At 43.8% G+C, this 23,035-nt stretch overlaps 1 protein-coding gene across 10 annotated transcripts in view; it reads left to right on the top strand.

Annotated features, from left to right (window-relative positions):
- Window positions 1-23,035, top strand: part of Liprin-alpha (PTPRF interacting protein alpha) — a 339,563-nt gene that overhangs the window by 284,756 nt on the left and 31,772 nt on the right. For all 10 annotated transcript variants that reach the window (XM_045757948.2, XM_045757940.2, XM_069306681.1 and 7 more), the window contains 3 exons: window positions 377-525; window positions 1,359-1,832; window positions 15,469-15,625. In XM_045757948.2, coding sequence (XP_045613904.2) covers window positions 377-525; window positions 1,359-1,832; window positions 15,469-15,625 — 780 coding nt within the window. The remainder of the gene's footprint in view (window positions 1-376; window positions 526-1,358; window positions 1,833-15,468; window positions 15,626-23,035) is intronic.

Below are 23,035 nucleotides of genomic sequence, written 5' to 3'. Positions count from 1 at the left end.
CTTCCTTGAGTTAGACTCCCCCACTCTCTTGCTTCCACCTTTATCAAATAATAAAATGGTTAGCTTGTATTTTAGGGAGGCTTACAGGGAGGAGGGAGGGGAGAAGGCCACAAGATGCTCACAAAGTGACATTTCCCTGGTGATCCAATAGATTGTGGTAGAAGGCAGAACCTCCCTGGTGATCCAATAGATTGTGGTAGAAGGCAGAGCCTCCCTGGTGATCCAATAGATTGTGGTAGAAGGCAGAGCCTCCCTGGTGATCCAATAGATTGTGGTAGAAGGCAGCACCTGAGAGACCAGCTCGGAAAGTAGTGTTGTACTATGCTCAACATTGTTTTTGTGCTTGTATTTAAAATGTCTCATTATATTACTGCAGGTTAAAATGAAGGAGGCTCTTCAACACCCGGGTGGAGGTGGCTTAAGCTCTTCAGGGATCTACAGCGATGGTGACATTGGCTCATCAGACTCTTTATCTTTAGCTGGTTTAGGACAAAAATCAGATATTGATAGACGCACCAAAAAGAAGTGAGTTTCTTTAGGAAATTTTTACCTCTTTAATATTTGAAATTCTTTCTATTTTTGTTTTCCTTATTTTATTGTGAATGTTGGTTGAATGTTTTGTTGAAATTTTAGATGTTATTTGAGTGAGTCTTTGCCATTTGGTATAATGGCAAAGCATCAATATCACACATTAAAAATGTATATATTGTTGTTCTTTAGAGTGAACACTCATTTTCCAAGACACACCATTTATCAGACCACCACCAAATGTCCCAGCCATGATGACTTTCCTTGTCTCTAGACATCTTTTCTACTCGCAAATAAATATGAAAAGAGAAATTTATAAACATACTAGACTGATGATAGATACTGCTGCACTAGCACATGAGTAAAAATTATGGCAGTAATATAGATGGGATTGAACTTTTATCTCTAGACTCCCCCAAAACACACACACACACACACACACACACACACACACACACACACACACACACACACACACACACACACACACACACACACACACACACACTAGCCACTGTACCGTGAGGGGATTTAAAGTACAAATGTCTCGGCCAAAAGTTTGAGAGCCAAATACTTGGAGTTTGGGGAGGCACCAGATAGCACCAACAATCCAATTTTTATAAGATACCTGCACACACCCGGGTGTAGGTTGTGATGTTCTCTATCTTATTAATTATAATTGCATGGCAGAGAATGTACACACAACTAAAAATCAGCTAATAGTTTACAGAATGATTCATCAATCCATTGGCAATTACCTGTATTCTTAAATATGTCTCATTGCCCATCAGTTTTCTATTTGTGATTTTTTAATTTTGTTTTTGTTTCAGTTTACCTGGATATAGACATGAATTATTAGCTGAAGCTATGAAGGCTGGAACTCCATTTGCATTATGGAATGGTCCAACCATTGTTGCTTGGCTAGAACTTTGGGTTGGAATGCCCGCCTGGTATGTAGCAGCTTGTCGAGCAAATGTCAAATCTGGAGCCATAATGTCTGCCTTGAGCGATGCAGAAATTCAACGAGAGATCGGCATATCTAATCCACTGCACCGCCTCAAACTGAGACTAGCTATTCAAGAAATGGTGTCTTTGACGTCTCCATCAGCTCCCAAGACTTCTCGCACTACATTAGCCTTTGGTGATATGAACCACGAGTGGGTTGGTAATGAGTGGCTTCCTGCGTTAGGGCTCCCTCAGTACCGGACTACCTTCATGGAATGTTTAGTGGATGCAAGAATGCTTGATCATCTCACCAAAAAAGATCTGAGAGGACAACTTAAAATGGTTGACTCTTTTCATAGGTGAGACTTTACACATGTTTTTCTATGTTTCGGTTAAAAAGGTAACTCATTATTTCTGTGATTGAATGTCTATAACAAGAAACAAAATTTGTTTCTTTGGAAATCATAAATACCCTTGCTGTTGGAATGCCAGAAAAATCCATTGTCAGTCAGTTGCCTCATAGGAAATAGTCATGGCAATTGGGGGGAAATAATGAGTACTGAGGTGCTTTAGATTTTGGATAATGACAAGAAAATAGTGAAGTGGAAGCAAAGGAAGACAATTGAGGAAAGAACTTGGGGAAAAAAAGGAATAACAGATATATGTAATAAATATTTTAAGAATCAAACAATTTCTGTACAGAGAATTTTGTATAAAAATTAAATGTTAGACAATGAGTGTACTCATATACATGGTTTTGGAACACATTTCTCTTAATTGAGGATTTGTGTTATCCAGAGGGTAGGAGAGTAACTTTATAAACGAGATAATGTTAGACTAACTGAAACGCTCATCTTTGAGCTACATGCGATGAGAGGCCATGTGTTTTTTAGGTTGGTCTCTGGCTCAGTGAAGAAATAGTGTTGTGTTGACAGATATGAAGGAAACAAAAAATAAATAAGGTTGAGTGTGGCTTCTCGATACTTTTTTTGTTTTGCACAGGCTTCTGACATGGCTTCTTTCCTTTCATAAGTGAATTTATAAAACTACAGTACTGTACAATAAAACAATATTAAAATGTTTTTTCAAAAACATATCGCAGTGTTAGAAAGGCAGTACAAATTTCATCAGCCAAACGATATCATTAGATTTTTGTTTCCCTGAGGATGTGACTAGACCCTGGACAAGACCCTGGGCTAGACCCTGGACAAGACCCTGGGCTAGACCCTGGACAAGACCCTGGGCTAGACCCTGGACAAGACCCTGGGCTAGACCCTGGACAAGACCCTGGACTAAACCCTGGCCTAGACCCTGGCCTAGACCCTGGACTAGACCCTAGACTAGACCCTGGACTAGGCCAGGGTCTAGACCCTGGACTAGACCCTGGACTAGACCCTAGACTAGATCCTGGCCTAGACCCTGGAATAGTCTCTGGCCTAGTAGACCCTGGCCTAGACCCAGGCCTAGACCCTGGCCTAGACCCTGGCCTAGACCTAGGCTTAGTCCCAGGCCTAGACCCTGGCCTAGTCCCTGAACTAGACCCTGGCCTAGACCCTGGACTAGACCCAGGCCTAGACCCTGGCCTAGTCCCTGAACTAGACCCTGGACTAGACCCTGGACTAGTCCCTGGCCTAGACCCTGGACTAGACCCAGGCCTAGTCCCTGGCCTAGACCCAGGCCTAGACCCAGGCCTAGACCCTGGACTAGACCCTGGACTAGTCCCTGGCATAGTTCCTGGCCTAGACCCTGGACTAGTTCCTGGCCTAGTTCATGGCCTAGACCCTGGACTAGTTCCTGGACTATACCCTGGTCAAGACCCTGGAGTAGACCCTGGTCAAGACCCTGGAGTAGACCCTGGTCAAGACCCTGGAGTAGACCCTGGAGTAGACCCTGGTCTAGACCCTGGAGTAGACCCTGGTCTAGACCCTGGAGTAGACCCTGGTCTAGACCCTGGAGTAGACCCTGGTCTAGACCCTGGAGTAGACCCTGGTCTAGACCCTGGATTAGACCCTGGACTAGACCCTGGATTAGACCCTGGACTAGACCCTGGATTAGACCCTGGACTAGACCCTGGAGTAAACCCTGGTCTAGACCCTGGAGTAAACCCTGGTCTAGACCCTGGAGTAGACCCTGGCCTAGACCATGAACTAGTCCATGGCCTAGACCCTGAACTAGTCCATGGCCTAGACCCTGAACTAGTCCCTGGCCTAGACCCTGGACTAGACCCTGGCCTAGACCCTGGACTAGTCCCTGGCCTAGACCCTGGACTAGACGCTGGCCACAAGGCCATTTATGTTTTCCCTTTGCTCTTGCTAGTACAATATCGTATTGTAAGGCAAGTGGTCAGGTTGCTAAGATCTACTATTTTCTGAATAATTATCCCTGTATTTCTTCTTTGTTACTATTTTTTGAATAAATGAAATCCTGCATGGGCTTAGTCAAAATATTTATATTGAGGTAATAAAGAACAGATCACCTAGGCTTCCCCAGACCCTCTAGTTTACTGTTGTTATTTTTTATTAATTTTAATAAAATTAGCCTACATAGTTTCAATTACTGTAGTTGAAATACTATATTTACATCCAGGAAGATCAGCGGAACGAGTCTCTCCAGCTGTTCCTAGACACATAACCAATATATATATATATATATATATATATATATATATATATATATATATATATATATATATATATATATATATATATATATATATATATATATATATATATATATATATAGTAATAATAATAATATTATTTTTGTGTGTGTATATATAGAAATGTGTGTGACAGTTTCTTGCTTCATAATCTGCCAAAGCCACTTTATTATAAATTAGGATAAAATAATAAGAAATACAGTTTACTACTGTAATTTTGAAAAGAATGAATAATTTCTAAATTCTATGGAAATTGATGCAATGTTTATGCAATAGCAGTATGAAACCCATGTGATGTCTTTGATAAAAGTACACGCAGCTTTTCTCCTTATGATCCACTATTTCACTCTGGTGTTTACTTTATTTGAACACATCTAAGTTGAATGGTTACACTTGCACTTACCTTATGTAATATACTTGGACCTTGATTCTAGTCCATACCCCCCTCCCCCTCCCTGTTAGGATTTTGAAAAATACCCATTTAAATGCCAGTATTGGTACTGTTATCCTCCCACACCATGTTGCAACTGGTGTAAGTGACCCGAGAGACTTTTCTTTACTCCCACTTCTTTTCACACTCCCGCTCCGTTTCCGTCTTCACTGATGGGTCTAAGTCTGCAGACGGTGTAGGCTACCTCTGTTGTTTTTCCTGACCACACCTATATGTGTTGCCTGCCTCCAGAGACTAGCATCATCACGGCAGAAATTTATGCTATTTTGTATGCTCTTCATCAACTGCTATCTTGCTTTCAACCCTCCTATGTTATTGTAGTTGACTCTCACGGTGCCCTCATGACTCTGGAGTCCTTTAAGCCAGTCCAACCTGTAGTAGTCTAAATTCAACATTGGCTGTTTCTTATCTCCAGTAGATTTAAGACAGTAGAGTTTTGCTGGGTTCCGTGCTGGTTTCATATTGGCGTGTCCTTAAATGAGCCTGCAGATGCTGCCACTAAGGAGGCTATCCGCACTTGTTCCATCTCCTGTAAAGGTATCCTCTAGTTCAACTTCTACCCAGTTATTTATTCCTCAATCCATACCAGTTGGCAAGGTCGTTGGTCTTCTGTTACTGGTAATAAATTGTATGCTGTTAAGGGTAGTTCGCATTTGTGTTGCTCACGTGGCCTCACAAATTGAGGTGATTCGATTAAATATCTATGCCCAAGCTTACCACCAAGTGCTGTTGGGTCGTTGGGGATATAGCCTTGGCTACCAATGACTTTTGTACAGTCACGGTGGTTGAGTGGTTAAGGAACCAGGTATGCCATGGTGCATAGTGCACCTGGCTGTCTGGGTTCAAATCCTTCTGGGGTGTAGAGTTTTCAGTTGCATATTGGCTTGGGGACCATTCAATCTTGTTCGCATTTGTGTTTCTCACGTGGACCCATAAAGTGAGGTGATTCGATGAAATATCTATGCCCAAGCTTACCACCAAGTGTTGTTGGGTCGTTGGGGATATAGCCTTGGCTACCAATGACTTTTGTACAGTCACGGTGGTTGAGTGGTTAAGGAACCAGGTATGCCATTGTGCAAAGTGCTCCTGGCTATCTGGGTTCGAATCCTTTGGGGTGTAGAGTTTTCAGTTTTATATATACATATATACATACATACATACATACATACATACATACATACAGTGTATATACTGTATAAGCATCCAACTGCTTCCATGGAAAAGCATGGAGTAATGTGTACACACACTCTTAAATCTGTCTCATGATCGACAAGCAGGCAACTAACATTATCAAGCACTGGAGCTGCCATTTGCAATTTATTGTTAGCCAAAATATTTTTCACGTATAATATTTAAAAAATACTCAAGAGTTCTTAAAAAAATTAAATTGTATAAAGAGCTAGTAAGCCTTTCTTCTGTCTACTTCTTCCAGTTACAGTCCAGTAAATAAGTTTTTATTAATACACATTAGAAACGTGGTATAATTGCTTGAATTCAGTTCTGGTAATATATTTAAATTATTCATGCTATTTTGTAAAGATTTATATATGGTTACTGTGCCCTCATAAATTTACTATATGAATAAATATCTGTGTATATGATGAAAATAAGAAAGTAATTACTGTATAGTTAACACAGTAAATTATTTTTTTCTTAGCTCAAAGGACTCGGTTATTCCCTTCGGAAATACCCTACTTACCCACATGTGTGTGGCATACTTCATCTTCCCTAGATATATGGCATACTTCAGCTTCCCTAGATATATGGCATACTTCATCTCCCCAGATATGTGGCATACTTCACCTCCAGATACAAAAGCATACTCAAGGTTCCCTAGATACATGGCATACTCCAGGTCCCCCTAGATACATGGCATACTTCAAGTCCCCCAGATACATAGCATACTCCAGGTCCCCAGATACATGGCATACTTCCACTTTGGTGAATGCATTCTTTTCAGTAGTATTACAGTGAGAGACCTTGTTCAAACTGCCCCCTAGGAAGTCAGTTCAAGGGGAAGCTAGACATTGGAGAATTCCTAGTCTAGCATTCAAGAAATGAAAGAAAGTGCATTCCTCCTCACCTAACTGCTTCCTCCTCCAAGCAGTACAGTATCCTCAAAAATCTGGAACCCAGTGTAACAGGAACCTTAAACTAGCTCGAAGGATTTCGTGATCAGAAAATTTTGTCAACTGAAAGTGACCAGAATTTTCATGAGTTTTCAGCTTGATTTTAGTAAATACCAGCACAGTATAGTGTTAGTAAATATTATAACAAATAGTTTTCAGAATATATTTTCAGTACTTAAACTAGTAAACTGATAAAATAGTTTTTAGAATGTGTTGGTATCACTGTCAGCAGTGAGCAAATTAAGGACTTAGTAAATAGATTTGTTTGTAGCTTGAAAAGTGACAGCTTTTTGAAGAGTAAATAGGTAGTGAGATGGTGCTGGCCCTGGAGTGTTAGTGTACATGCTGTGCCCAGCCACAGCATGTACACTAATATGTACATAAATCTGTAAAAGCAAATTAATTTATGCCCAAAAAAGTCCTTCATTATTTAAATGACTAAACATATTCTACATCTAAACTCAGCTTCTCAACAGAAATAATGTTTCTACGATTGAACATTGTCTTAAAATTACTGTATGTAGTCGTCTAGAACTTGCATAAAGATGTCTCTTCTTTTGTCTATAATTTGTTTCTGCACTGTACATTATTTGCTAATAATTTTATTTTTTTTAATAATAATGTTCAGTTACAGCACTGTATAAAAATTCTTGTCATTATAATAAATTTTGCTACCAATGGGTAACAATGATTTAGCTATACATCAAGAAGGTAAGTAAAACAATCAGTTTTGATCATGTTCATATTAATTTGACCATTAAATATCAAAGTATATACTGTATACTGTGTAGTGTGTGTAACTATGCAAAACTTTGATTAATTTGGTACAGTATACACTAAAAAAACAAAATACAAATTTAGAACAAGTAATTAAAATTGCAAACTAATTGTACACTGTATCGTACTGTACTAAGAAATGAAAGAGGCTTCCAAGTATTTCTCTGCTAATTTTAATTACCAGGCTGTTTCCCTATCAGAACTTGTCTTCACTGAGCATGAGAGAGAGATTTAGGCTCCCTCTATAGTATTTCATTGGTCTGTGAAGGATTTTCCTTAAGATAAGTGAAAGTTGATTATTGTTGTGCTGTATACCTATGCATTAGTGAATAATGCATGTGTATACATAATGTTTCTGCTGGTCCTCTAACATTTATCAAACTGATATGGTCAGAGTTTTCTTGCCCGTGTTAGCTTGGTAATGCATTCAGCCAAAACTTTTCTATGATTGTGGCCCTGTAGGATTCTAGCCCTTGTGGCTTTCTGAAGAATCTTGATGAGATGGCTCCCAACTACTAGGTCACTTAAGCCTCAGGGTTATGTTTAGCCTACCAGGGATCATGAGCTAGAACTGGCTTCCCTCATAGAGGCACAGAGAGCAGATGACACTCTGGCACCCCACTAGGAAAGCATAAAAAAAGTCAGCAAACCAACACAGGCCACTGCTGGGTTCAAAAGAACTAATATGTCAAAACTACATGACAAACCACCCAGACACTGTAAACAATCAATCAAATCTCTCGAAACTAGGGCGACTTGTTAGCACTGATTCCCCACCAATAGGGTAGGAGCTCCTCAGTCTCCCCAGCCTTCTAGGTCAGTTCTGTTGTTGTCTAAAGCTCGGCCTCTGAAGACCTCCTGGGTCATCAACCAGTCAAGCTTGTCCCGCTGCTTGTAATCTAAGGGCAAGTTATCCTTGGACTTTGTCCTACGTGAGCCATTTGCTTGATATTGTTCTGTATTTTAGTTAGCTTCATGATCATGTTTTCTGTCCGGTTTGTGCTGTCATCGCAGTCAAGAAATAGGAACAGGAGCCTGCCAGCAGAGATGATAGCCATGCCTTGTGGCTAGGGCTAAGGGCACAAACTCCCTATTAACAGGCCTTACAGAGGAGAAAAGCTTATGCACTTCGTGGAAATGAAATGATTTGAGAGGTCATTTCCTTTCTAGCAGGCTCTCAAGAGGCCTGATGAGGAAGAATTCTTAACCTCCAGGAAAGATAATCCTGTTGGAGTCAAGGAAATGCAACCAGCCATCAGTAAAATAAAAACACTAAGCACACTCAAATTGGGTGGCACAAGACACACACATGGAGATATACAAATAAGTGAAAGAAAGCAATGGCTCCATGCAGAATGAACAGTCCATAGATGGTCAACACCACTTATCTTAAAGTTGAAAGCAGGCCCATGGAGAATAGTTCCTCTGGTCAACAGTAGGCTTGTGAATGGGGGAGGCTAAACTAGCCAATGCTGCAAATCACCTGACCCGCCATCTACTGGTGAGCAGCCATATTACAGGGAAAATTTTCCCTCGTAATTATTTTTGTTTATTATTTTTTTAAGGTTATACATTTGTCTAAACAGTTCATTATTTTGGAACATTTGGACTATCTGGTGAGATTTTTCTTGGTTTCTATGATCTCTGATCCCCAGGCTTCATTTGCCCATTTGAGTAGGCCAGATTCATGTCCTGGTCTTCAGCAATCCTTATGGGGGTGTACTGACAGCTGAGTGAACAGTGCTTTGGATTCGTAGTCCTAAGGTTCTGGGTTCAATCCGCTTCCTGGGGGTGTGTAACAAAAAGGAGGCCTGGTCGAGGACCACGCCGCGGGGACGCTAAGCCCACGAAATCAAGATGATCTCAAGAAGATAAGATGGGTCTAATGTCTTGATGTGTTGCCAAGGCTTTCTTATTTCCATGCCATCTGATCATGCTGGATATTTGTGACAGTAGTTGGCTTTTGTAGTGCACTAGCTATCCTGTTGACACTTGAGTAGATCGGATAATCTTACTTGATAACATGCTAAACCACACCAGCTCTCCCCTACCATTGCAACATTAAATACATTTGAGGGTTTCGTAGAAAGTTGCATTCATTATCAACACACAATCCAGAATTCTGGGTTTGAATCCTAGTCAAGACAAAAATGATAGTGCACATTTCCTTTCACCTGATCCCGCTGTTCACCTAGCAGTAAATAGGTATCCGGAAGTTAGTCAACAGTTGTGGAGTTGTATCCTTGTGAGGATCAGTAGTTCAACTTTAGGAGGAACCTCAGTATACATACATACATACACACATACATATACATACATACATACATATGTACGTACGTACATACATGCATACATACACAGGTTGCCTGTTCCCTGACAAAATAAATTAATGGATTATATTTGTTAGTAATGAAAGCTGTGAGAAAAAAAATCAGCGTTGAATATAATGAAACGCCATTTTCTGGGTGAGCCCCGGAGGCTCCCTGGCCCCTTCAGAGAGGTTGCAGGGAGCAATGGCCCTGGAACCCCCCCCCCCCCTTTTCCCTATCTGCCATCGACCGGGGTTAGGGACCCAGAAAGATAGGCATAACAAAAACCCCACATGGTAAAAAACTAACAACAAAAATCGAACAGAGAAGCAGAACTCCTTACAATCCCAAGCAAACAAGCAAACGTAACACACTACTGCCGCGCCGCTCGTCCATGCAGCCCTCCCGTCCCCGAGAGGGGAAGGGTGGGCCCCGGACCTTACTGCGCCGGCTGTATAGAACTCCAGTTTGGAAGTTGAGCTTTAACAAACACGAAAAAGTCATCGACTGGTGGGAGGGAGGGTTGCCAGGAAGCCTCTGGGGTTCACCTAGAAAATGGCATTTCATTACATTCAATGCTGGTTTTCTGTGGGGAGCCCCTATGGCTCCCTGGAGCTTCATATCCAAAGAGAAGGAAAAGAAAGGGCTGACCTGGGAGGCGGCCACCACAAACTCCACAACGCGAAGTTGAGACAACAGGCTGCAACCTGCGACCCAAAGCAACACCAGAACGCCCAGGAGCAGACAAGCTCACAAAACAATGGGCAGCCAGGAACCTGTACAACCTCCAAATCCCGCCACCCGAAATGAGCCCAAGACACGTTACCAAACACGGCAGCGAAAGCTGCAAACGTCTGAACGGCACAGGCGTGAGGATAGACCGCAGGCTGGCTAGACATAACCCTGCGGTCGACTTGGGAGACCTGAGCCCTGGAACAGGGAACAAGGGAAACTGGATCAACCCGAAACACATCCCTAGCCATGGCACGCAGGTAACGGTGAAGAGCCGCAACCGGACACAACATATGACGCACCCCCGGCCGAACCAACAAGAGTCAATAACCCAAGGACGCCTCCAGAAAGCAGTTGTCTCAGCCTTCACCAGAAAAGACGGAGAAGGCTGCAAACGTACAAACATCCCACCAGAACCAAAAGAGTAGAAACCCCAGAGGAGAGACGGAAGCTCCCCAACCCGACCCCCAGAGGCTATTGCCAACAAATATAGGACCTTTGAAAAACATTCTTGAACCAAAGGGGCTACCAGAAACTGAGGAGAGGAAAGACAAGAGGGCACCCTGACCAAGGACCAGGATGGCTCAGGCGGCGCATGAGCAGGCCAGAGGTGGAAACAAAGTTCGAGAAAGCGTACGGAACGGGGCGGACGTGACGTTCACCCTGATTGTAAGCTGGAGCAGCTCCACCAGCGCTGCACTATATGAGGTGACAGTAAGAAGCAACAATAACGGTCCGGAAAACCAAGAAAGGAGAAGACAACCCGATGTGAAAGAGAAGACAACCTACGAAGAACAAGAAAATGGGGAATAGAAACACCAGGAAACTTCATACTGTCACTGAGACAATGCTCATAGGTGGGACACCATGAACAAAGCCATCTGATCACCACAGAGATTGTGATACACCTGCATCAAAAGACCAGACGCGAAGAGCCGAGGAGAAGGCTGAACCAGCCACGTACCGGACCGGTCCGACCTGCTGAAAGAGGCAAAGCTGCGGGAAACACCCCGGGTTTGGACACAGAACAAGCAGCATTTGAAAAAAAGCTGGGCTGGCCACCAAGGGGCCACGAGGACTACACTCTTTGAGAAGGACCCCAACCGAACCAGAACCCAAAGCAACATGCTGGACCGGGGGAAGAGGTACAAGGAACTTCACCTTGACCAGTCCTGCCGAAAGGCATGCTCCGCGAAGGTCTCGCAGGCGGGGAACAGCGCCACATAGAATGGGAGATGCCGAGACCACGCCGATGCGAAGACGTTCATGCCCGGGAATCCGTACGTCCGGCAGAGCCAACGAAAGTGGCGACAACCTACCAATCCGCGGACAGAGGAATGAACCAAAGCCACCCACCAGGACGCAGGACACTCCCCGGACACGAAACGCACGGAGAGCCAAACCTCCAGAATCCAGCAGACAAGCCACTCGAAGGGACCAACCCCAAAGGGGCAAGTACCGAAGAGAACCCCCGTGGTTCACGCAATGAACCACTAGAGAACAGTCCGAATGGAGCCGGATAGTAGAGCCCCGAGTGACCCGAACCCTCCAAAGTGTAGCCAGACAGCCACGAACTCCTGAATCGTGCTGTGAGCCCGACGGAAGGACGGATCCCACCATCCCCGGCCGGCCTGGTGAGCACTGGTCACGAAGCCCCGGCCGAGAGATGACCCGTCCGTGAACACATCGAGCGAAGGCTAGGGGAGGCACCAAGGCACAGAACCCCAAAAACTCCAAAGAGGAAGCCGACGACGCAGCACCAACACAAGGTCGCTGGAGGACGAACCCAACGATTGCAAGAGAGGCGGAAGGAGAGTCCCTGAAGAAACCAAAACAGACGCTGAGAGAACCAGACCCAGCGGAAAGACCAGCACAACAAAGGAGCCGTGACCGATGCAATAGAGCCGAAAACATGCCAGCAAATGTGGGAAGGAAGGAAGCAGACTAGAGGGACAACAAACCCCGCCCAGAAGCAGAAGGCCCTGGCAGGAGCAAACAGCCCCAGAACTGCTAGCGGGCATCCCCTACAGCCCCGGGAACCTGCAACAGAAGGCCCCGGGGCAAAGTCGTCCTCCACGCCCTCTGCCCTTAAATAAAAGGAAGAGTCCGGGGGAAAGGCAACAAAGAAAGGGCCGCTGGTAAGACCCAGAAGCCTTGGCAGGAGTAACAGGATCGAAAACCTCTGTCCCCAGCCTGAACGGGGCAGCCCCCAAAACTGCCCGAGTCTCGGCACCAACTAAACCCCGCCACGATCCCGAAACCCGCAGATGGTCAAGAGCCGGGAACAGGGAAGGAAGGGGCGAACAGCACCTAACCAAAACGGAGCAGCCCCGTAGCATCCGGGTGGGCAACCAACCTAGTGCGTTGCAGCAACCTAAACTGAGCTTGCAATGCGGATGCCGCCTGTACTCTGAACAGTAATGACATCAGGAGAGTGCTGGAGAACAAGCAGAGAACACAACTCGCAAGACTCCGGGTCAAGGTGTCAGTGACCCAACAGGCAGCATGACGGAGGTAAAAGTGGCGACTATCACCCTGAGACAAGGGCACAGCAACCAACGAACCCGCACAAGACGGGATGGAACCCGGAAGACACATCCAGTGGTCCACCGAGCCCCGACAGGGTTTTCCAGAGCCCGTAGGCTGAGTGCTACGGGAAGCCCGGGCAAGGTTTGGGTGCTAACCGGTTAACACCCAAAACTAACAAGGGATAGATGCCAACACTGAAAACCCCTGCGACGTGTACAATAATGGGGGCCTAGCAGAGGGCTGCTAAACACTGCCAGTGGAACTATAGCCACACTAGGCAGACCCCCAACAGGCAATGAAAATAAAAACAAAAGAAAAACCCTGTAAAAGTACACCATCCCCAGAGGCAATAGGAACCGGTCGCCGTGTAGGTAGCAGGTCGCGCAACACCTTGATGCCCTAACCAGCACAATACCACTCCCTACCCAGGACCAAACAAGGGGCCCCAAGCCCCAGCTGGCCCCAAGGACGAGGCAAATGCCGAGCAGCAAGAACCTCTATGGGAATGGTTCCCGAATGCCCCAGGGAAGATAATCCTGTCACGCAGGGGCAGTACTCATAGGGCGCTTAGGGAAGGAAGACCCTAAGTGCATGCAGCCTCGGTACTGATGTGGAACACCTGGCCACGACACAACACAAAAACACGGCAGTGAGTGCCACGAAGGCAAACACCGCATAGAAAACTGAGGCCAGAGAAGCATCTGTCCCGGTTGACATTAGCTTATGAACTGGAGTGCTATACAGCCGGCATAGTGAGGTCTGATGCCCCCTCCCCTTCTCGGGAAGAGGAGGGCTGCGCGGACGAGTGGCGCGGCAGTAGTACGTTACATTTACAGTGGTACCTCGGAATGCGAGTGTCCCTGTATGCGAGTTTTTCGGACGACGAGCAGGATTTCCTCGAAAAATATGTCTCGGAAGGTGAGGGTTACCTCGGGATGCGAGTTTGTTGATACGCGTACAGGCCGACCTAGCACGTGGTGGTTCGGCGATCGTCGCCCCTCCACCCCTCCGCCCCTCAGTTTACCATTGTCTCGCGCCCAGTGACTACCCCACATCAATTCTTCTTGCGGATTTTCAGTGTTTTGTTGGATTTTTGGTGATTTGACTATACAATTTGTTATTATATATCTCACCATGGGTCCAAAGAAAGCCACTGGTAAGGATAAAGGCCAGAAAGCCCATGTGAGGATGACAATAGAGGAGAAACCAGAGATCATTCGGAAGCACGAGAACGGTACACGTGTTGTTGAACTTTGTAGGCAGTACAACAAAGCCACATCAACAATATGCACTATACTTAAGAAGAAAAATGAGATTATGAGTGCTAAAGTGGCAAAAGGAGTCAGAACAATAACGAAACAAAGACCACAAATACTTGAAGTGGAAAAGTTATTAATTTGGATACACGACAAGGAGTTAAGGGGTGACAGTGTTTCGGAGGCCATTATTTGTGAGAAAGCCAGGGTTTGGACAGATTTGTGGTGAGGAAATCGAGCAGTGAGCCTCAACCAGGACCTAGTGGCACTCAGATAAAACGTCCCAGGGAGAGCACACTAGAAAGGTCCTCACTGCCTGATGTGATAATGGAAGGGGACTCCCCTTCCAAACAGTAACTCCTCTTCTCCTCCCCCCTCCTCACCATCTTCCATATGCCTACAGCACTCAACAGCAAGGTAAGTAATAACTGGAACATAGTTTTGTAGGTTTATTTAGATGAATTAGGTATTAAAATTTAGTTTGATGTGGGGTTTTTGGGGTAGTCGGGAACGGATTAATTCATTTCCCTTTATTTCGTATGGGGAAATTAGCTTCGGAATGCGAGTTTTCGGAATACGAGGCGTCTCCAGGAACCAATTAAACTCTTAAACTGAGGTATGCCTGTACTTGTTTCCTTGGGATTGTAGGGAGTTCTACCTTTCTGTTCTGTTTTTGTTGTTAGTTTCTTACCATGTGAGGTTTGTTTCGTTATGCCTACCTTTCTGGGTGCCTAACCCCAGTCGATGGCAGATAAGGAAAACCCCCAACCACAGGGAGGTTTTCCCAGGGCCATTGCTCCCTGCAACTTCTCTGAAGGGGCCAGGTTCTGGCACTGGTTCCTGGTAGGTCTGAACTCCATAGCTAATGTCCCGGTCTAATATACATTAGCCCGATGAGCTCCAGGGAGCCATAGGGGCTCCCCGAATAGCTTTTAATTTTTATCTCTAAATTGGGCTGTTTCTGTACAATTGTTGTGACTGTTTGTGCCAAGGCACTGAAAAATGTATTTTTATTTAAAAATGATTTGTAAAATGTATAGTGTATTGTGATAAACATTATAAATGTGTAAAAAAAATTAAATTTCAATATTGCAAGATAAATTTCCTTTAATGTACATTTTGCTTTAATAGAGACAATTTGCATTCATTCCAGAACATCCCTTCAATTTGGCATCACAGCATTAAAGAAAGTCAACTATGATCGTGTGGCCCTCGAGGACAGGAGACGAGCGTGTGAAGAAGAAAATCTAGACGTTTTAGTGTGGACCAATGACCGTGTTATAAAGTGGATTACTTTCATAGGTCTCAAAGTTAGTAGAAATAAATTATGTTTTGTTTAATGCAATTCAGAGTATGTGGATGGTGTAAGAAAATTAGTTTAAACATAAAGTGACCAACATTGGTGAGTATTTTGTAACTAAAAATCCTTTGTGTATTATTGAAAGAGTATAGGGATAACATAATAACATGACGACTAAGAATGTTGTTCAATGAGAACAAGTAATTTATGCACACTAATATTTAGAAACTAAATTTAACACAAATGGTAGAATATATTGTAATCATAGAAAAATTGTTGTGGAAAAAAGTTACAGAACTTGAAAAGAAATTAAATATCAAATGTGGCTCATTAAGTATGGAACGGCTATTGAGAAAAAGTAATGTAACCATTTTATATCTATCCTGTTGAAATTGGATCCATTATTGTAGCCTAATCTGCTGAGTACATGCTATCTGCTGGATACAATATTTTGTTGAAAAGGTTCCATAGTTTATAAAATATGGTGTGAATTTTTACCTGAATTTATCTAGTGGCCATGGCAGGGGACAGGAAGCAGGCAGCTTATCAAAGGTTCCCCAATTTTTTCAAGGAAATTTTATAGGAACTACTGTGGTGCGTATTAAATTCAGCTCTCTTTTAATTCTCGTCTAAAAAACAGAACCTTTGTGCCTAATAAAGTTTCGAAATAAGTCTGATTTCTTGCTTAAATAAGTCTCAACCAAATAGCAGTCAGCTTTGAGAGTATAGTACCAATGGGTGTGGCTGCGAGTCTGCAACGTTTACTCTTAATCCTTAGTGTCCAGTTCAAAAAATATTTGACAAAAATAATATTGTGATTTTCTTTTCTGGATGGAGTCTCTTTTTGACTCCCTGAAGCTATCATCCTGAGATTACCTCATACTAAAAGGTCACATCAGCCACAGCTAGTTGTGTTTGGCTTACCAAGGACCAGAGCCAAAACACGACTCCCTCCCACTCAAAGAGGCACAGAGAGCATGTTATAATCTGTCACCTCACCCGAAAAATATCTCCAGAAAGTCAGTGCAGCTTTATAGACAACTGAAGGGTTCACAGAAAATGAAGACTCACAAAAACCACAAAGCAAGTATTGTACTGCAAATAAGTCGCATGGAACAAGGGATTCACTCACATGAGCTCAAAATTATTAGTAGTACCGATTACCACCACCAGGCAGCCTGACCCGCAGCTCCCCAGTTCAGTTCTGTTCCTGACATTGGTGTCCCTCCACGGCAAATTGTAGTGCATATGGTCACTCAAGCTTGTCGGCGAGCTCCTAAGCTTCAAGCTACAGTAAATGCCAGCCTTCCTTAGACTTACTTGTGCTGTAGGGACTATTTGCTTTATTGAATTGTTTCCAATTTTAGTGTAGCTTCACATGAGTGTTTTGATTCAGGCTTGTTGTGTGAGCTTGGCCCTTTGTGTATTTTCAAGCTGCATGTACTCAGGGTTTTCTTTCCTGTGTGCATGCTAACACTTCCCTTTCACAGCCAAAGTTTGTCCTTGGTGTGTTCGGGGGTTTATCTCTGTGAGGCCAGCCCACCAGGGTGAGGACCTCACCTTTGGCTGTTCATGGGTCTTGCTTCCTCAGTTGGGCCCTTGGTTAGGGGCATTTTTTGGTTGTGCTAGGGTTTACTGGGGGTTCACACACTGGTTTACATGTCATGCTGCAGACGCCTCCTGTAGCCGGGTGGTTTGGCTATGGTTCATTTCTGTTCCTTTGGCGAGTGACCTTAGTGGCTGAGGTACCCGCTTTGTTTTTCTTTGGACCCAGGGAATCCCTATGAATCTCTGTCATGGCCCTTATGAAATGGCCTGGCTAGCTCGGTCATGCTGTTTGTAAGTTTGAGGAGTGCTTATCATCTTTGCTTCCCAATGATCATTGTTTCTGTCCCCTGCCATACTGCTTGTTGGGGTGCCCAAAATAGGCTCCTATGGTGTTTAGAGACCTGGAATTGAAGGTGTTGTGATCTCCACCTGCACTCAGTCTGCACCTTCTTTTCCTTCCCCTGCCAGTGTGCTTTGCCCTGTGTCTGGTCTCCTCCCCTTTCCTCGTGCCTCCAGTTCTGAAGTGTGTGAGGGGTTTCGGAGTCATGTCGGGGTTTACCTCAGGGTATTGCTTGTTCTTATCCGGGGAGGGTTCCTTCCACATCAGCGGTGGAGGTAGTTGAGCCTTAGTCCTGCTCGGGTTTTGTGGCACTCGCCTTCACAACTGCCTCTTTGCACCGAGCCTTCTATTTGGGAGGACTTTGGCTCTGCCCTGGGCTTCCATGGCAGGCTTACGAGGTTGAGGTGGAACCAGTGCCTTCCCTCCATTTCCTTATTGTGAGGCTTTTATGGTGGATGCTTTCAACTAGCCTGGTTGAGGTGGAGGTGCATTTAACTTTATCCACTGGTTGGTTGTTGCTCTGGATTTTGTCCAGTCCGGAGTCATAAAAGGGGTGGTCCTTCTGGCTCCTTGGTGGCTGGCCCAGCCCTGGTTTCTGGCACTTCTTGCTTGTTGTTTGTGCCCAGATGTTTTTCCAGCAACTCTGCTTTTTTCAGCAGATTGACCCAGAGATGTGTTTTGCTGGTTCAACCTGGTCTATCATCTGTGTAGTAAGTAGGTGGCTAAGTCGATGATGTCCCACCTGCATCGTTCTTTGCAGCAGCAACATGAAGCTGCCTGGCTCTCATTTCACTACTTCTTTCTCTCTCCATCATCTTCAGTTTTGGTTAGGGTCATCTTTTCCTTTTTGTCTTGGTTGTTTCTCAATTAGTATATCATGCCTAATGCTATCTCTTATTATCAACGCATCCTCCGAATTGACAATACGGTTTAATACTAAGTGTAATAAGTACAATTCCTGACCGCTAGCAATAGTACATAATTACACTTGTGCCGTTACATTTACCTCCCCATATATTCTCCTCGTTTTCTGTTAAAACACTCAGAATTTTAGGATGAAATTTTCATGTTCAATTCTATATAACCAAGTTTTAAATATATGTAAAGAATTTCTTTTTTAGTTTTATTAAACAATAGAGATTTTATACAAAATTTGAAAATATCCTGCGTTACTTTATAATTTATTGAAAGATTTTAGTTTTGTTTTATTAGTTTTATACAACTGTAATATCAATATAGAGGTTAAGTACTAATTGTAATTAAGAAGCAATAAAATGCTTGTCCTCATTCACTAAGAAAGTTAGGTTAGGTCGTGGTTTTCTATTCAGCTCTTCAGGTAAACTCAAATATTCACAATATTTTGGTGCGATTCTGGCGATTATTTGACAGTACGGTTTAATACTAAGTGTAATAAGTACAATTCCTGACTGCTAGGAATAGTACATAATTACACTTACTTTTGCCATTACATTTACCTCCTCATATTTGGAGGATGGGCTGCTTATTGTTCAGCATTGGCAGAGCCGCTGTTGCTTGCATTCAGTGTTGATACCTCCTCGGCACCATTCAGCAAATTGTCTCATGCGTTTCTTCAGAGGGTGCATCATTTGTTGTCTGATGGTGGCTCTTCACCCATTATCTGTGGGCCACCAGTTCTGCCTCAGTGAATGCCTGTTGGTTGATCCTGCTTCCTTGTTCACCTGTTCCAAGGCTTTCATTTCCCAGATCATCTGCAGTGTCATTACATCTACCCAGCCTGCACTGTACCCTTGGCCCATAATGTTTACAAATATGTGGCTTTAGCTGTGGTCTTCTTCAACATGTCCTGTGTTGATATGCTCTGAGGTTTTGGCATTCTAACAGGGTTCTGACAGCCCAGTATTGAATCATTGTTTCTGGTCCCAGTTGGTCATATGGTGCTTTGTGCCATGTCTCCCACTCTGGGTTTTCTTCTTTGTCCTATGCCTGTTGCATCTCCTCCTTGGTAAATCCTGTGTTTGTTCTGTGGCTAGTTAGCTTTAGGGTTCCACTGGGGGCTTCCCCTAAAATTCAGTATTGAATGTAATGAAACTCATCTTTCTGGTAGATCCTTGGTGGTCCCTGAATTCTCTCCAGGTTTGTAGGTGGGTTATCCATCAGCACCAGAACGGACTTGTGGAGCCGGCTGCAGGCAGGAGTCAGGCCATCTGGTGGTGATTGGTACTAATGAGTTTCTAGCAAGTTTGAGCGAATCTTGTTCAAAGTGTATCATTTGCAGAGTTGTTTGATGGTTTTGAGGCTTTGTTTTCTGTTAAGCTGTACTTCATTATCAAATGTATTGTAAATTCTGGTACAGTACACAGAATGAGATGCTCATCTCGTGCCAGAATAATATAGCTGAGTTTTAGTTTGACACAGGATGAGTTTGAGATTAGTGATAGCACCAACTGTTGTAGATATGAGAAATTATGGAATCAACTGTTTTGGGCCAATTGGTGTAGAATTTATTTTTACTTTATTAACTGGTGTTGAACAGGCTTGAAGATCTATATCCTTAACCCTTGCACTGCGCACCTGTTTTTGGCAAAAATTTCATGGTGCAGTTGTTAGACATATTTTTGTTTACAAATGTTCAGCTAATGTTAATGGCAAAATGTTTCTAAACTCAATCATTTTCATTTCAAATCACAAAGAGTGATGAAAACTTTAAAAAAAATTAAAATATGGCCTAATTAAAACAAATCACACAACCGGGAGCCGGTCGGCCGAGCGGACAGCACACTGGTCTTGTGATCCTGTGGTCCCGGGTTCGATCCCGGGCGCCGGCGAGAAACAATGGGCAGAGTTTCTTTCACCCTATGCTCCTGTTACCTAGCAGTAAAATAGGTACCTGGGTGTTAGTCAGCTGTCACGGGCTGCTTCCTGGGGGTGGAGGCCTGGTCGAGGACCGGGCCGCAGGGACACTAAAGCCCCGAAATCATCTCAAGATAACCTCAAGATAACCCTTAGAGCGCCTTAAGGTGCTTTGCGCAGTGCAGTGTTTAAGGTATATACACTTTGTGTTCATATAATACAGTACTCGCCAGTGTTTATGATGTACGAAGAGGTCATTGTTATAAACAATATCATGGTATAGGTTATAGAGATAAGCTCCACAGCTGTGGTATGGTGCCCACTTCTATACAAACATTAATTTACAAAATGGATGAATTCCAAGGAAATGGTTTCCAGAATTAAAAAAAATCAATGGGCATTTTCACAAAGTTCACTCACTCATAGCTTAGCTTTAATTAATAGTGACTTGCTTCCTACCACCTTCACATTAATTTCTGCTGCGATCAACCAAGTTTCCACTAAAACAAAACATTTAGGAAGGAAAATGAAGCCACCTGCTCCCATACAAATGGTAATAGACCTGCGTCAGAAAGACCAGATGCGAAGACTTGAGGAGAAGATCAAACCAGCTACTTAATGGACTGGTCCAATCTGCTGAAATAGGCGGAGCTGTGGGAAAATCCTCAGGTTTGGACACCGAGCAGGCAGCGCATGAAACCAAGGCTGGGCCAGCCACTAATGGGCCAACAGAACTACTCTTCCTTGATAAGTCTCCAAGCGAACTACTAAGTGCTGAACCCCCTGTGACGTGTACACTCACGGGGACCTAGTGGAGCACCACCAAGAATATACTGTAAAAGCTTGCTAATCCGGGATCTGCCAATCCGGAAAATGCTCTAATCCGGCAGAAATTGTAGCCGGATAAAGTTATTGCCCTATCCGGCCAAAATGTCCATAGAAGCTGGACAATCGGATATTGGGCCAGATCAGTTATCTTGAGATGATTTCGGGGCTTTAGTGTCCCCGCGGCCCGGTCCTCGACCAGGCCTCCACCCCCAGGAAGCAGCCCGTGACAGCTGACTAACTCCCAGGTACCTATTTACTGCTAGGTAACAGGGGCATTCAGGGTGAAAAAAACTTTGCCCATTTGTTTCTGCCTCGTGCGGGAATCGAACCCGCGCCACAGAATTATGAGTCCTGCGCGCTATCCACCAGGCTACGAGGCCCCCATCAGTGTATAGAGTACTGTTAGAGAGCTGAAATTTGAGCCTGTTAATTTGCTACCGATGTTGCACAATTCGGATAGTAAGCCGGACAAGCGGAGATTATTCCAGATCGGAAAGGCAGGCATCGGGTTGTACCGTATTAATCCCGTACGGCTGTGGCTCGAGGCGCATGGTGTAGGAGTGGATGGGGTGGGTGGGTGGGTGGTGTCAAGAGAGAGGGGAGCATTGGGAGGGACTGCCTGGGGTATATGGGGGCATGCAGAGGGGCCAATACAGTACAATAATTACCAATAATTTTAGAACATTTCATCAGTCAAAAACAAAAGAAATATTATACCCTACTGTATTATAACAAATATACAATACAGTACAGTACTGTAATACTGTATAACAAATATATGTTTCCTAAAAATAATTTGCACAGGCTGAAGTTTGCTCCAAAAATATTGGGAGTTTTTCTCCCTGACGGCCTACGTAATGTGCCTGCCTGCCGCAAGTGGACCCGTCAAGGCCTGGCCAAACAGCCCATATGCTCCCAAACTTTTTTGTTTTCATATTTTGATCATTTTTGGCCAAGACTGTCTGGTAGCAGCAGCAATCGTTCTGGAGGTGTTAGGAGGAATAAGGTCACTCTAACAATTAACCACTGTGATGCGCCGAGTTTATTATGACATTCCCCCCTGTGCCCATAAAATCAAGTGTTTGCAAAAAATTTTTGGATCATTGTAAAATGATAAATTCCCTTCCCTGAACACATACATGTAAAAAACTAAAAAAATCCACTTACTTTGGCTTGTGGGACGTGGAGAAGGGGGGGGTGGGCGTCACGGGATGGTCGCCCGTGCGTGAAGCTCCCAGAGGTGGTCGTGTGGGCCATTCAGTACCGCGAGTTGCCACAAATATATTTTCAATTATTTGTTCTATGTATTTCCAATGCAGTTTTATTTGTTTTTTTTTTATCATATATGAGGCATATTTGTGTCCTTTACAATGTGTATATAGTAGAATGTTCATAATGTTCCATGGAACTGCAATACAAGTGTCAGTAATGTGTCCACAATAAATCTTTATTGTGGACTTTATTGTTGTAATATTACTTTTTCAAAATTCACTAAAATTACAATGTGTACAGTTTCACACACTATTTACAAAGTAACACACTGTATTACACGCTACTTCAGAAGTGAGTGATAATCAGTGAAGCAGTCCATGGTACACATTGTGACTTTGCTCTTGTTGCACCAGGTACAGATAGATTTTTGCTTCCTGTTTCTTCGTTCTGTGTGCTTGCAAATAATGCACTCGTGTACATCCTTGGATTTAGTACCTGTAGGTGGTATGAAGCCAACCATGTAAAGTGTAAGGTAGTCTTGAAAAGACTACAGGAAAAGATAAATTTGTAAGGTAGTCTTGAAAAGATCGCTTTGTAAGGTCCCTCACTGGAAGATTCAGTCATTCTGGAAGAGATTCAGTCATTCTGGAAGAGATTCAG

Source organism: Procambarus clarkii, chromosome 58 (assembly GCF_040958095.1).
Source record: "Procambarus clarkii isolate CNS0578487 chromosome 58, FALCON_Pclarkii_2.0, whole genome shotgun sequence".
Classification (NCBI taxonomy): Eukaryota; Metazoa; Arthropoda; class Malacostraca; order Decapoda; family Cambaridae; genus Procambarus; species Procambarus clarkii.
The sequence above is the reverse complement of the archived record's forward strand: the minus strand, read 5'-3'. Positions and strand labels throughout refer to the sequence as shown.